At 40.1% G+C, this 12,481-nt stretch overlaps 1 protein-coding gene across 1 annotated transcript in view; it reads right to left on the minus strand.

Moving 5' to 3' along the window:
- The window catches only part of FBXL13 (F-box and leucine rich repeat protein 13), a 152,803-nt gene that overhangs the window by 75,928 nt on the left and 64,394 nt on the right, over positions 1 to 12,481 (minus strand). The window contains 2 exon segments of the mRNA XM_008151323.3: positions 5,597 to 5,697; positions 10,336 to 10,388. Coding sequence (XP_008149545.3) covers positions 5,597 to 5,697; positions 10,336 to 10,388 — 154 coding nt within the window.

Below are 12,481 nucleotides of genomic sequence, written 5' to 3' on the forward strand. Positions count from 1 at the left end.
AATAAAAAGTACATCAGAGACTGTCAATCTCACCGGAGTGGAAACCGATTAAATATGGCATTCCCACCATGACCAAAATGAGAGCTTCCAGAAAAAAGGGAGGTAATTAGGACAAGCTATGCAAGGGCTCCCAGTTTGAGGACACACTGTGGACAGCTTTCCAGATCCTCTTTATCCTGGCATTTTTTTAAAAGTACAAGAACTCCCACTACTGCCTGCTCTTGTAATGAAATTAACAACATGCTCTTGATTTGTGGTCTGCAACAGTTTAACAGCAAATGGGAAAGCACAAAGAACCAGCGTGAAAGAAGACGCCTCTGTGTCCAGCAAAAGCCCACAAATGAATAATAGAGTTTACCTTCACATAAGTGGGAAATAAGATCTGCGAGCACTGGCCGTTAATCAGATTTATTCCGAAAATTTGAAAAACACATGTATCTGATACAATGATTTCCATTCCATAGAGAATCATTTGGTGCAGAACACAGATTCTCTCTGGTAATTGCTGTGTCTATGAGATTCAACAGAACAGACAGGGATGCCTTCTGGATCCCCAGTGGCTGGGTGGGCAGGGCTGTGAAGGAAAAAGCTGCACTAGTGTCCCGAAGACACGTCCCCTCTCCTGGGTCCCTTCAGTTAACTAAGAGCTATGCCAAAGTTTGGGAAATGCTTTATTTTCCTCTCCCTGGAGTATACCCTTGTGATTCAACTGAGTGAAGTACAATTTTTCTGGGGATGGGGGGATGGACATCATTTCTAACAACCCTTCAGCTCTCCAATTCAGAGAAAGGAGTAGTGAGCAGACAGCAGGACACAATGGGAAATACACAAGGTTTTGGAATCTGACCAAATTGGATTCAAATCTCAGCTTTGACACTTATTGCAACTTCCCTAACCACTCAGATTGTTTCTGCATTTGTTAAGTGGAGATTATATTAACTTTTTTTTTTAACCCTAGCTGTGTGCCTCCAGCTTTCCTGAAGCTCAGTTTTCCCATCTTCAACATGGATGTAATCCTACCTGCTTTTCCTCTTAGAGGCGTGACAATTACATGAGGACATAAGTGTAATAGTATTATACTGAGGGTGATTTTTGATGATTATAAGCAGCAGGAAGCCTGGCCGGCCTGGCTCAGTGGTTGAGTGTGGAGCAATGAACCAGGAGGTCATGGTTCGATTCCTGGTCAGAGCATATGCCCGGTTGTGAGTTCAATCCCCAGTGTGGGCATGTGGGAGGCAGCCAATCAATGATTTTCTCTCATCATTGATGTTTCTATCTCTCTCCCTCTCCCTTCCTCTCTGAAATCAATTCAAATATTTTAAATATATATAAACCAGCAGGGATATATGATAGAGACTTTAAAATATATATATTGCTATTATTGCTACTACCTCAAATAATAGCACATTAATTGTTCTTGTGAGGCTTGTACTATCTTCTTCCATTTAATGGAATAGATACTCAGTTGACAAAAGTGATGCATAAAACTGATTCACATTGCATCTACACCCTCATTTTGGTCATGGTGGTAATGCCATATTTAGTCATTTTCAACTCCAGTGAGATTGGCAATCTCTGATTTCGTTTTTATTCCTCTTATGTGCTGTCCACTCATTTACAGATTATTCTTCTCATCCCATTTTTCAGCTGTGTATATCAGTTAGTCTCTTTTTAAACTATAGTAGTAAAACTGTTTCTTACAAAATCATGAGTATTCAAATGTATTTAAATCTGGTCCAAGCCTATTGTTTAATTTCTTAAAGTCCATGTGATCAATTATCAAATAAAAAAAAATGGGAATTGAGCTAGGAGTTCTTAACTTTTTGTGTGTCAGATATCATACAGATCTTTGGATCCTTCATCAGCATAATGTTACTGATGCATAAAATAAAATACTTAAGATTACAAAAGCAGCCAATCATATTAATAGTCATTATCAAAATATTTTTATATGATCTAAAAGAGGTCTACCATGATTTTGAAGTAGTGGCAAGTGTCAATGTTATTTTGAAATATTTGTAACAAGAATAAAAATAATAAAATATTTGTGGTGCATATGGTTGAAAGAGTCCCACATTTTACCTACATTTCCATTAGAGATTATTGAAAATAGAGGGGTTTTTTTCCCCACATCAAAATTCATGGAACTTCTGAATTCTATCCCTGGTCCCCATGGGGGATCCACTGGCAAAAGAGGTTTTCATTAGAGGAAATGACTCCCAGATTGAAAGTCGCTAGCTGGCTCTCTTCAACCTCATGGGACCATTGGTTTGAAAGCAAAATACAGGAATCTTGAGTGGCCCTGTAGGCCTTTCTAGGGATTTATAGGGCCACAGATTTGAAACTGCTGAGGAAAAGTATCAGTTGACAATGAAATTACATTTGGCAAATTTTATGCAATACTGCTACTTTTTATTTTGAATTTTGGCAAAGAAATGTGCCCCTTACATGAGGAAGATCTGGTTCATCATTTTCTCAACCCAGAAACAACTTTATTATTCTAATTATGCTTGAGGCAATGCTTGCAGTCAGTGTTTATATTTTCCTAATTATTTGATAACTACAAGTTTCCAATGTAAGGGGAGGTTTTGTTATTTATTTTTCTACTGTTATGATAGTCTTTAGGAAACCACAATTCTTATAGAAACTACAGCGATAATTTTTTCTCCATTCTTCTGGCTTTTTTACATCAAAGAATTGAGGCTTTCTGTGTTAGATCTCCAATACTTGAGGCAGTTACTATTGGAAAGAATATAAAATTACTATGTATTTTACCAAATTTTTTCTCTTAAAAAATCACCAAGACAAGGCCCAGTCTGTAAAATTCACATGTGGATTCTTTTGAGTTGAGTGTGTGGGCTCTTTAGTTTCCCAGAGGCCATTTCGCATGATAGAATCCCTACAGAAAAGCCAAATGCAGTGATCTGACCTCCTGTTTACAGGCTAGGTCTTGAGGACATCCAGTCCAGGCAACAGCTTCCTCTCTCTGCCCCACTCTGACGGGCACTGGTGAGACTATACAGCATGAGAATGTCTGCCAATAAGAAGCCTCCAAGCCAACCGAAGGATCAATTCATCTATATGAAAAATAGATGAATGAGATACCACACCACTGTCACATATAATGCTCCATAATACTTTAATGACCACTCTTTGCCTAGAATGCCTCACACATAGTAGTTCATCCATATATGATGAATACACGAATGAATGTTGCTATTAGAATTCAGGGAAAGGAGAAACCACGGAACTTCTGGTGGATGATGTGACTTGAGGTACAAAGGCTGTGGATTAGCATAGATAAGAAGAAAGGCGTTCCAGCTGTAGAGAAAGAAAAGCAAGTAGCAATCAGATGACCAGAGTTAAGCACTTGCCTTGGGAACCCTGGGCAGATAAGTTTGATCAGATAATGTTAAAGGAACAGGGAAGAGACAAGACTTCAAGCAGGTCAAAGACCTGATCAGACTGTTGTTCCAGGTGATACTTCTTGCAGCATAAGGCAAAGCCGACTGAAGAAGGGAAAGGAGACCAGAGGCTGAACCCTCAGGATGCTGTGCCAGGTGAGGTGCTGAGAGTGCCACCTAGGTTGTGGCAATGGGAATAAAAGAAAAGGGTTTCGTTCAGGAAATATTTAGAAGCAAAAAATGACCTGGAATGGGCATGAGTTGTGGCTAGCCCTCATTTTCAACTTTAGAAAACTGAACAAGTCCCCAACCAAGAGAGGAAAAATATTCAATTAAAAACCTGGCAAATCAATGTTACCAAGAAGGGCAAACAAATTACATCTTTCTTCTGGCAAAGGATTTCTTTGGGGAAAAAATGCTAAAGGCACTGAAGAGAGAATGACAGCAGCAACAAACAACATTTCTCTGGTTATTTATAGTTTAAAGAACACGTTTGCATACCCAAGCATGTTTGAAACAATAGAAAACAAAGCAAAAATAGAGAATCATTATGAAATATATTTTCATAATAGATAAGAAAGTCAGTGTACATTTTTTTCAGATGACAAAAAGCACACATCAGTATTGAGTAGCATTTATGCTAAATTTTCTCTAAATAGCAAAAACTGAAAGTTAAAATCACAACAAAATTTTCATTTGGGGGCCTATTTTTCTATCTGTTGCCACACACACATTCATACCTGCCCATATATGCATACAATATATATCTTAATATGGAATGTCTAAAGAAAAGTAGCGAGTGATGTTTTATAAGATTAGAGAAACTTATAGAACTCCAGCTCACAAGAGCCTGTTGAGCATCGATCCCAACTCCACGTTCAGTGACTGGCCATGGTGGAAGTATTTGCACCACAGAAATCAATAACTTCCACAAATCAGAACATCCCCTTTCCCTATACCCTGGACAGTTATTAAACATTTACCAAAATACTGCTATCCTTGCAACACACTTTGAGAGACATGGAGAATGCAGTATGCTCTCCATGCTCTCTGTATAGGAAATGTAGTCAGAGATAAAAATGGGAGAGAAGATGACAGCTTTGAAGGACAAGAATAAAAATTTGATCTAGCCCAGCCAGTGTGGCTCAATGGTTGAGCATCGACCTATGAACCAGGAGGTCATGGTTCGATTCCTGGTCAGGGCATATGCCCAGGTTGTGGGTTCGATCCCCAATGTGGGGCATGCAGGAGGCAGCTGATCAATGATTCTCTCTCATCATTGATGTTTCTATCTCTCTCTCCCTCTCCCTTCTTCTCTGAAATAAATAAAAATACATTTTTTTAAAAAATTGATCTTAATATAAAAGGGGATTCTTAAGATAAAACTGGAATAAATCGAATAGAAGCATTAAAAAGAAAAATACCTTCCTTGGCTGAGAAAAGAGCTAAGTTTTAATGTTCAGGTTGACTATGTTTCAGGAAAATTAATTGAAAGAACACAATTAAACTTGGAAAATACTTTGAATATCTCAGAGAAAAGGAATTTTTTGCATCTTAGCAGGAAAAAAAAAAAATAGGTTACCAACAAATGAACCAAAAAATCAAGCTGGCTTTGGACTTCTCTGTAACCAGAAATATCAAGATTACGGAACAACATTTTGCAGATATAAAGGATGTGTAGCACACAACTTACAAATAATAGTAAAATACACAATACTCCCTATTGTAAATTCCTCATAACTAATCAATTCTCACACAAGGCTTTCATTGACTTTTGCCAAACTCATTAATGTAAATAGTACTTCCTGGAGGTGGTAGATGTTCCAAGAGGTAACCAGAGCATGGCAACAGGGAGTCTGGGACGCAGAGCTGAAAGCATGAGGTATTCTATTGTAGAGCAGTCCCAGACCCTGGACTGGAATTTAGGGGCCCAGCTTCAATGCCAGGAAGTGGGACCAGAAAGAGACAGCAGGACCTAACTCAAACTAAGGCAGAGGACCTGGGCCCACCAAGCAAGGAGAAGATAGACACCAGCTCGGGGACTTGAAAGCAGCAGTCCTGCTATCAGAACAGGGGTGCCACAGTATTGGGGTGTTGGTAAAAGGAGCACTGCCTTTGGAGAATGCAAGAGCAAGCCCAAGCCTAGAGGAGCGTCCTTCTTTTCAGTGCAATACAAATAAAAGAAGCATTACCTGGGTAGGAGCCGCATCGTCCGGTTGGTGATATGTGTGTTAGACAGGTTGAGATACAGGATCCCAGGACAACACTCAGAGATGTGTTTCATTGTTTCGTCCTGCATGAACACGGAGAGAAGAACCTTATCAAAGCCTCGTAGGCTTTGCTATTCTCTCTATCCTCTCTCTCCCTGCTCCAAAAAGTATATGCGTGTGGTCTCTTCATATTCTTTGATATTAGTAGTAAATCAAATTAAATGGAAGTATTGATTTTCCTTGAAGCTCCACTACTCCTCCTTTTTCTGGAAATAAAGTTCCATTTCGTCACAATGACATTACATTAAAATGTGAATTCTCACAAGTTCAACTCTCTGACAAGTAATTTGACCTCAACTGTTCAAAGGTCAAACACTCCTGACTCTTTGAATGCATGAAAGTTATTAAAAAATATCAATCTTTAAACTTACTGAAATTATTATGCAGGAATAGTAAATGCTCTTAACTGGACTTCATTAAAAGTGAGTCCATGCTTACACATCTATATTTATTTATAGATGTATGTGTATGCGCGTGTGTGTGTAATTAAGTTTCTATGGTTCTGTTCCTGAATATATTAAAACAGCTAAACAGATTTTCACCAAATGTATGGCAAGTTTGAGGTGGCCTAAAGTAAAATATAGGCTACATGAAGTTCAGGGTTGGGAGTACTGTCAGAGAAGATCTCAAAGATTCAAGCAACTCTTCCCCAGAGAGCTAAACCTGAAGTACAAGACAGTGGGGTGACTGTGACCTGAGAGAGACAGAAAACCAACAGTGATTTCGAGCATGAGCCCTAAATGGACATTTACAAGACCAGATGAACTGCAAGCTTGATTGCAATGGAGCTGTTTCTTATAGGGTAACTACTTATAAACACTCTAGAACGAGTAGCAGCAGGTTTTTATTTATTTAATGATGGTTGGTGAGTCTCCCCAGGAACACAGAAATGGTCAGCTAGTTTTAAATATTTATAGTACATTGGTTCTAGAAAGAATAGGCCATTGCAGGAAGAGGTAAATTGTCACTTGGCTAGGGGATGTGGTTTGGGGAAGAGTTCTGCATGGCCAACACGGTCACCCCGAACATCACTAAGGGTTGCAAAAGTTTATTTTCAGTTGGATCATCAATGTTTAACATTCTATTATTCCTAGTTATTTCCTGGAGTCATGGATATTAAAGTAATAAAATCCTGCAGGTTGGGCTTCTATCACATGGGACAGGAACTGGTTGATTTACAGGGGCAGCAAACCACACTTTAAAGAGGACCCCGGTTGTAAAACTGTGGTTCTGCTATAGGAAAGGTTCTGTGTGCCAACGCCACAGGCATGCAAGGGCAGAGCTTTCCATAAGCATTAGACTCTTGCCACTGCTTTCGAGCTGTCAGCAGTTTTCTGGACACCCCACCACCAAAATGTAGGATTTGGAGTTATGTGGAAATTACAGTATAGTTTTCCCAGAAGCAATGAGAGAACAACCATACTGTGTGGCATTGTTTGTAGTTTATACAAACAAAATCTATCTTCAAAAATATTCATGATGCCAATCAAATATCAAAGTGATTGTGGACCTTTTGGAAGACTCTGGCAACAATGCAACTGGGGCAAGAGGAGGTTAGAAAGCTGGTTTATGCACCGTTAGGGAGGCAGCAACAGAGAAGATGAAAATTTGGGGACCAGGAAAAAGAAGATGGAGTATGCTGTATGTATCAGAGGACTCTGCTTTTCCCTGTGATATGAGGAGGCAAACCATCTCTGCATTTTTCTGTTTGGAAAAAACGCAAATGAATCCTAGTCTCAATATTTAAAATAAGTTTAAGTTCAAACCCCAAATGTTAGAACACATAAATGTAAGAACTGTTTGAGTGTCTGCATTGCAGAATGGCTTATGAATTTGTCCACAATGCACTCAAACATTTCTGAAGGTAATATATTCTTAAGGCAAGCTCCTTAGAAATGAAAGCTTTTTGAATGAATGGTACTCAACTCCTTAAATGTAAACTTGTTCTCCCATTCTGTCTCAAAGGGAAAAACAATAATGAAATGTAACTGGATAAAATGGTCCTCCCTGTATATTATTAGACTCCAAAATTGGAACATATTTTGATGTTCACAAATTCAATGCAGGTGGCATTGTTTTGACTTTCCTATTAGAAAGCCAAGTTTAAAGACTATGATCTGTTAAGTGCAGAACTGAATGTCCCTGAAGGCAAGAACTAAAACTTGATTCATTTTTAAATCCCTGTAACACCAATAATAAATAACAAATTCCCTATATGTCTTTATATAAATAGAGATAAATACAGGGTTTTCCAGAAAAATGTATACAAACTTTAACAGCTGATAGCTCAATTTTTAAGATGAAATTTATTTTAATAAACTCTGCCTTTATAATTATTCAAAGTGTATGTATCCATATTTTGGGACACCCTATATATTGCTAACATAGTGGATACTAAAAATATCCACAGAAAGCTCAGAGGGAAGGCAGGGGTGAGTGGTGTTGGGTGGGAGGTGATCAACCAAAGAACTTGTATGCATATATGCATAACCTATGGACACAGACAATAGTGTAGTGAAGGCCTGGGGCAGGGGTCAGTTACAGGCGAGAAGGGGTCAATGCGGGGGGGACATCTGTAATACTTTCAACAATAAAGATAAGTAAAAATATACCAACAGAAAGAATGAAGTAGAATAGAAAGTTAACAGAAAGAATGATGATGATGAGACTGGGGAGGCAGCAAGGAGGAGCCAATTCATGACGTCTCTTCCCCTCTGCCAAGGGGCGTGGATCCATCCTGGAGCTGGTGCTTAATGAGGGCACCACACAATCAAGCCCCTCATTCTAGTTCCTCCTGTCGCCTCAGGAACTTGCTCCATTTGTTGCTTCAAGTGAGTCTCCTCCAGCTTCTATAAACCTAAAACAGGTTTCCCTGCCTCTCTGTTCTTCTGCCACTCCCTTAGTCCCTTTTCTGGAACAACAGGTTTATACCTAATGCTCATTTTCTCACCTCTTGTCCACTTTTCAGTTCACTACAATTCTATTTCTGCCCCACTATTCCATGGACACTGTTCTAGCAAAAGCCACCAGTCACTCTCTGTTTTCAAATCTAGGAGGCCCTGCTCACTTGGTAACTTCCTTCTGAAACTTCACTCTCTTGCCTTTTGTGATACCTCTCTATTCTCAACCTACTTCTCTTCTATTCCTTCTTAAGAGCCTTCACTGTTTCTTCTCTGTCTGCTCCTAAAAATAAACATTCCCCATGGTTCAATTCTAAGTCCTCTTCTCGTCCATGCGCTCTCTCCCTCTCCCTCTCCCTCTCCCTCTCCCTCTCCCTCTCCCTCTCACTCTCCCTCTCCCTCTCCTTCTCCCTCTCCCTCTCCCTCTCCCTCTCCCTCTTCCTCTATCCTCTCCCTCTCCCTCTCCCTCTCCCTCTCCTTCTCCCTCTCTTTAGGTTGATCTTATTTATTTTTGAAATGTTAGTTATGACATATATCAATGTCAACCCAAGATGAAAGCTCAAGTTCTAGTCAATTTTGTCCATCACCTACTAGAATCTCCATATAGTTTCATTCATTAAACGTATTCAGGGTGGAGCCACAGTAGGTTTACAGTTGTTTGTGTGGAAAGTAATATAATTAATAAATAATAATACAAGAATAAACTCTATGCTTCACATACTCACAGCTCTAAACTACTTCTGCCCCACTGTGTATTATGGAGTATTCCTATGCAAGGCCTGTGCTCTGTGCTATGACTACCCCCAAAAAATGAGACACATCTCCTGCCCTTTGGGCCTGTTGGGCTAGTGGAGGAGGCAGAACCACTGTGATTAGGGTTGCATAGGACAGGAACCCAGAGGAGCAGCAGCAAACTCCTCCCTGGGAGTCAGTGGTGTCTTGGGAAAGGCGGTGGGGTCTAAAGGAAGCCTTTAAGCCTGCCAAGGAGGAAAGCAGCACCTGGGGACTGAGGGACAGAGCATTCCAATCGAAGCGCACAGCCTGAGCAAAGGTGAAGCAGTGAGAAGCAGCCTGGCGAGCCAGCAAAGAAAGCAAAGCAGCTTGTGGTCGCTGAAACAATGTGTGTGCAGGGTCTGGAGCAAGGTGAGGCTGGAAAGGGAGGCAGAGGCAAGACCTCAGAGGGTCTCCAAGGTACAGTAATTTTAAAGAGCTTTGACTTGATCCAATAACGTAAATGGTGAATATGTGTACAAATGATGGAAACTGGAAATGAAATAGTCAGATCTGCCTCTTAGAGAGAGGATCAGTGTGCTCACAGGGTGGGAGACAGACTGCAGGGAGAGGGGAGCCTGGAGACGGACCGGGAGAGAGGTGGCTAGGTTCACATGTTCACTCCCATCTTCTTTGGCACTGCCAGCGTGGAGACCATGAAAATGAGCCTATTGTTTCTGGGGGTCCCAATTTTTCTGTCTCATATACACATGGCCTTAAATGTAAATATAGTTCATGTTTGTGTAGTTGTTGAATTGTTTCCACTTTCCAAAGACTCCAACGTTGGCCATAGATCTACAGGGTTAATAATAGCATTATGTAAGTAGGATAACATTTCTTGCCAATGTTTAACATAGTTTGCTTTTTTCCATGTTTAATCCTAAATGAGCACACAGGCATATATTTTGGCAACGCCTCTGGGTATTAGCACTCCAACAGAGCAAGCCCAAAGCTATGCAAACAACAGTAAAATAAGCTTCTTATACGCACCGTGAGTGTTGAGCAGTCAGAGACATTCAGCTCTTGCAAATTTTTACAGAGGCCTAAATTAAACAAGTGACATGTCACTAAACAACATATTACAAATGTTTAAACTTAAAGTTTTTCCATCCTACATTCAATGCGATGTATTCATTAGAACACAAAAACCTTGGCAAGTCTTATTCTAAGTACTGGTTTCTTTTCCCAGAAAAATGGTTTCTTTTGGCTTTAAAATTAAAATATATACACATGTTTATTATTGTTTGAGGATTACAGAAGGAAGCAGAAAAGAGAAAAATACTACTTTGTGGAAAACAGCATATATTTAGAGCTTTTGGCTTCAAAGCACTGAAGAAAACCAACCTGCTTTTTTGTGGCATGACTTTTTGTTCATTTTTTGTTGTTGTTTTCTGTTTCCTTTTAACATTTTATTATGAAAAATTTCAAGCATACAAAGACATTGAGAGAACTGAAGAATTATACAATAAGTATACCCACCACCAAATGCTACGATTTACATCTTATTGCATTTGCTTTACCACATATCCACTTGTACATCCATCTCTCTAGCCCTCAATCCATCTTAGGTTTTATGCATTTTAATGTAAGTTGCAGACATCAGCATACTTTCCTCCCAATACTCCAGCATGCATATCATAAATAATTCAGCAAGTATAATAATTAACTAAAACATTTATGATTTTTTTTTAGGTTAGAGTGACATGCAATTTACAATGAATTACAGTTAGAGAAGTGGAGTCTTAGAAAGGCCAAGTGCCTGATTAGCCCTGGGACCAGAGGCAACTGTGCAGCTTATGGTCTTGCAAGGAAGACAAGACATGCACACAGAGCTAGAGGGGACAGTGACACCCAGCCCACACTCTGGGTTTAGACTGACAGGAAATAAAACTCCAAATCTGAGACAGAAGAGGAGCAGTGAGGAGCAGGAACACAAACAGTTCCCAGGAGGCTAAGCAGGGGGAGGCATTCTAGGTGGAGGAGACCCGTCGAGGAGGAAAACTCTAGGCTAGGGAGTGATCCTGGCATTCACACGGCCAATGACTAGAAAACACATCTGCCATTCATAACCACATAGCCCCACGGTAATAACAACAGAAATGTTATTAATTATAAATCCATTTTGAGCATTTCTTCATCTGCCAAGAATGGACTATGTCCTAAGTAATAAATGCAAACCAAAACCACTTTCAGGATTTAAAAAAAAATGGAAACAATTCCTTCATATAAAAATGGAAACAATTCTTTCATATGTGCAGATCTTGGAAGTCATCAATAATACTTGCTGGCTAAGGAAAAAATAGATTGCCTCCCAAATATAATAACTAAGTTTATGAGATTAAGATTTTTATAGAATAGTTAACTTGAGAGTAGTTCATGCATTCAACAAGTTTTTGCCAAGAATCTGCTTCGTGCGAGAAACTCTACAGGTGCCAGAAATACAACAGTGAACAAAAGAGACAAAAATCTCTGCCCTGCTGAAGTTTACATCCTTGTTTCGGGGGGAGGGGGCCGGACGATGATAAACAAAAGAAATATCTGCTTTGACAGATGGTGATAAGTGCTCTGGAGGAAAATAAAACAAGAAAGAGGTGGAGAGCAGCCAGGAGTGGGAAGGGGTGTGACCTCCAATACAGCAGAGCCGAGATCGCTGAGAAAGGTGACCTTGAGCCAGGAGATGCCGAGGACAGTTCAGTTTACCCTGAGCATTTCTGGCGTCCACATGCAACATGACTGGCGATTGGGAGACAGTAAATGAAAGAAAAGAATGAGCTCAGGATGACAGCCATTGAGTCCTCTTTTTTTTTTTTTTTTTTGCACATCTCTAGGCTGCAAGGGGGAAACCCTTTAATTCTTGAATCCAATGTGCTGATAAACTACAGGTTTCGGTTTTCACAGTGCTAAGCCTAACGCTGTGGAGTGCTTCCCCTGGGTCAGGCACTGTGAAGTGTGTCACACACAGGAGCCCGGTTCATCCTCTCAACAACACTAGAGGCATCTTCGGTCCCATTTTACAGAGGCAGAAGGTGAGGTGAAGTAATTAGCCTCAGGTTGCACAGATTAGCAACTAGGAGAGCCTTGATTCACACTCAGGGCTCCAACATTTAGCCACTAAACAAGGCAATTGGAGGGTGCA

This window comes from Eptesicus fuscus, chromosome 14 (assembly GCF_027574615.1).
Source record: "Eptesicus fuscus isolate TK198812 chromosome 14, DD_ASM_mEF_20220401, whole genome shotgun sequence".
Lineage (NCBI taxonomy): Eukaryota > Metazoa > Chordata > Mammalia > Chiroptera > Vespertilionidae > Eptesicus > Eptesicus fuscus.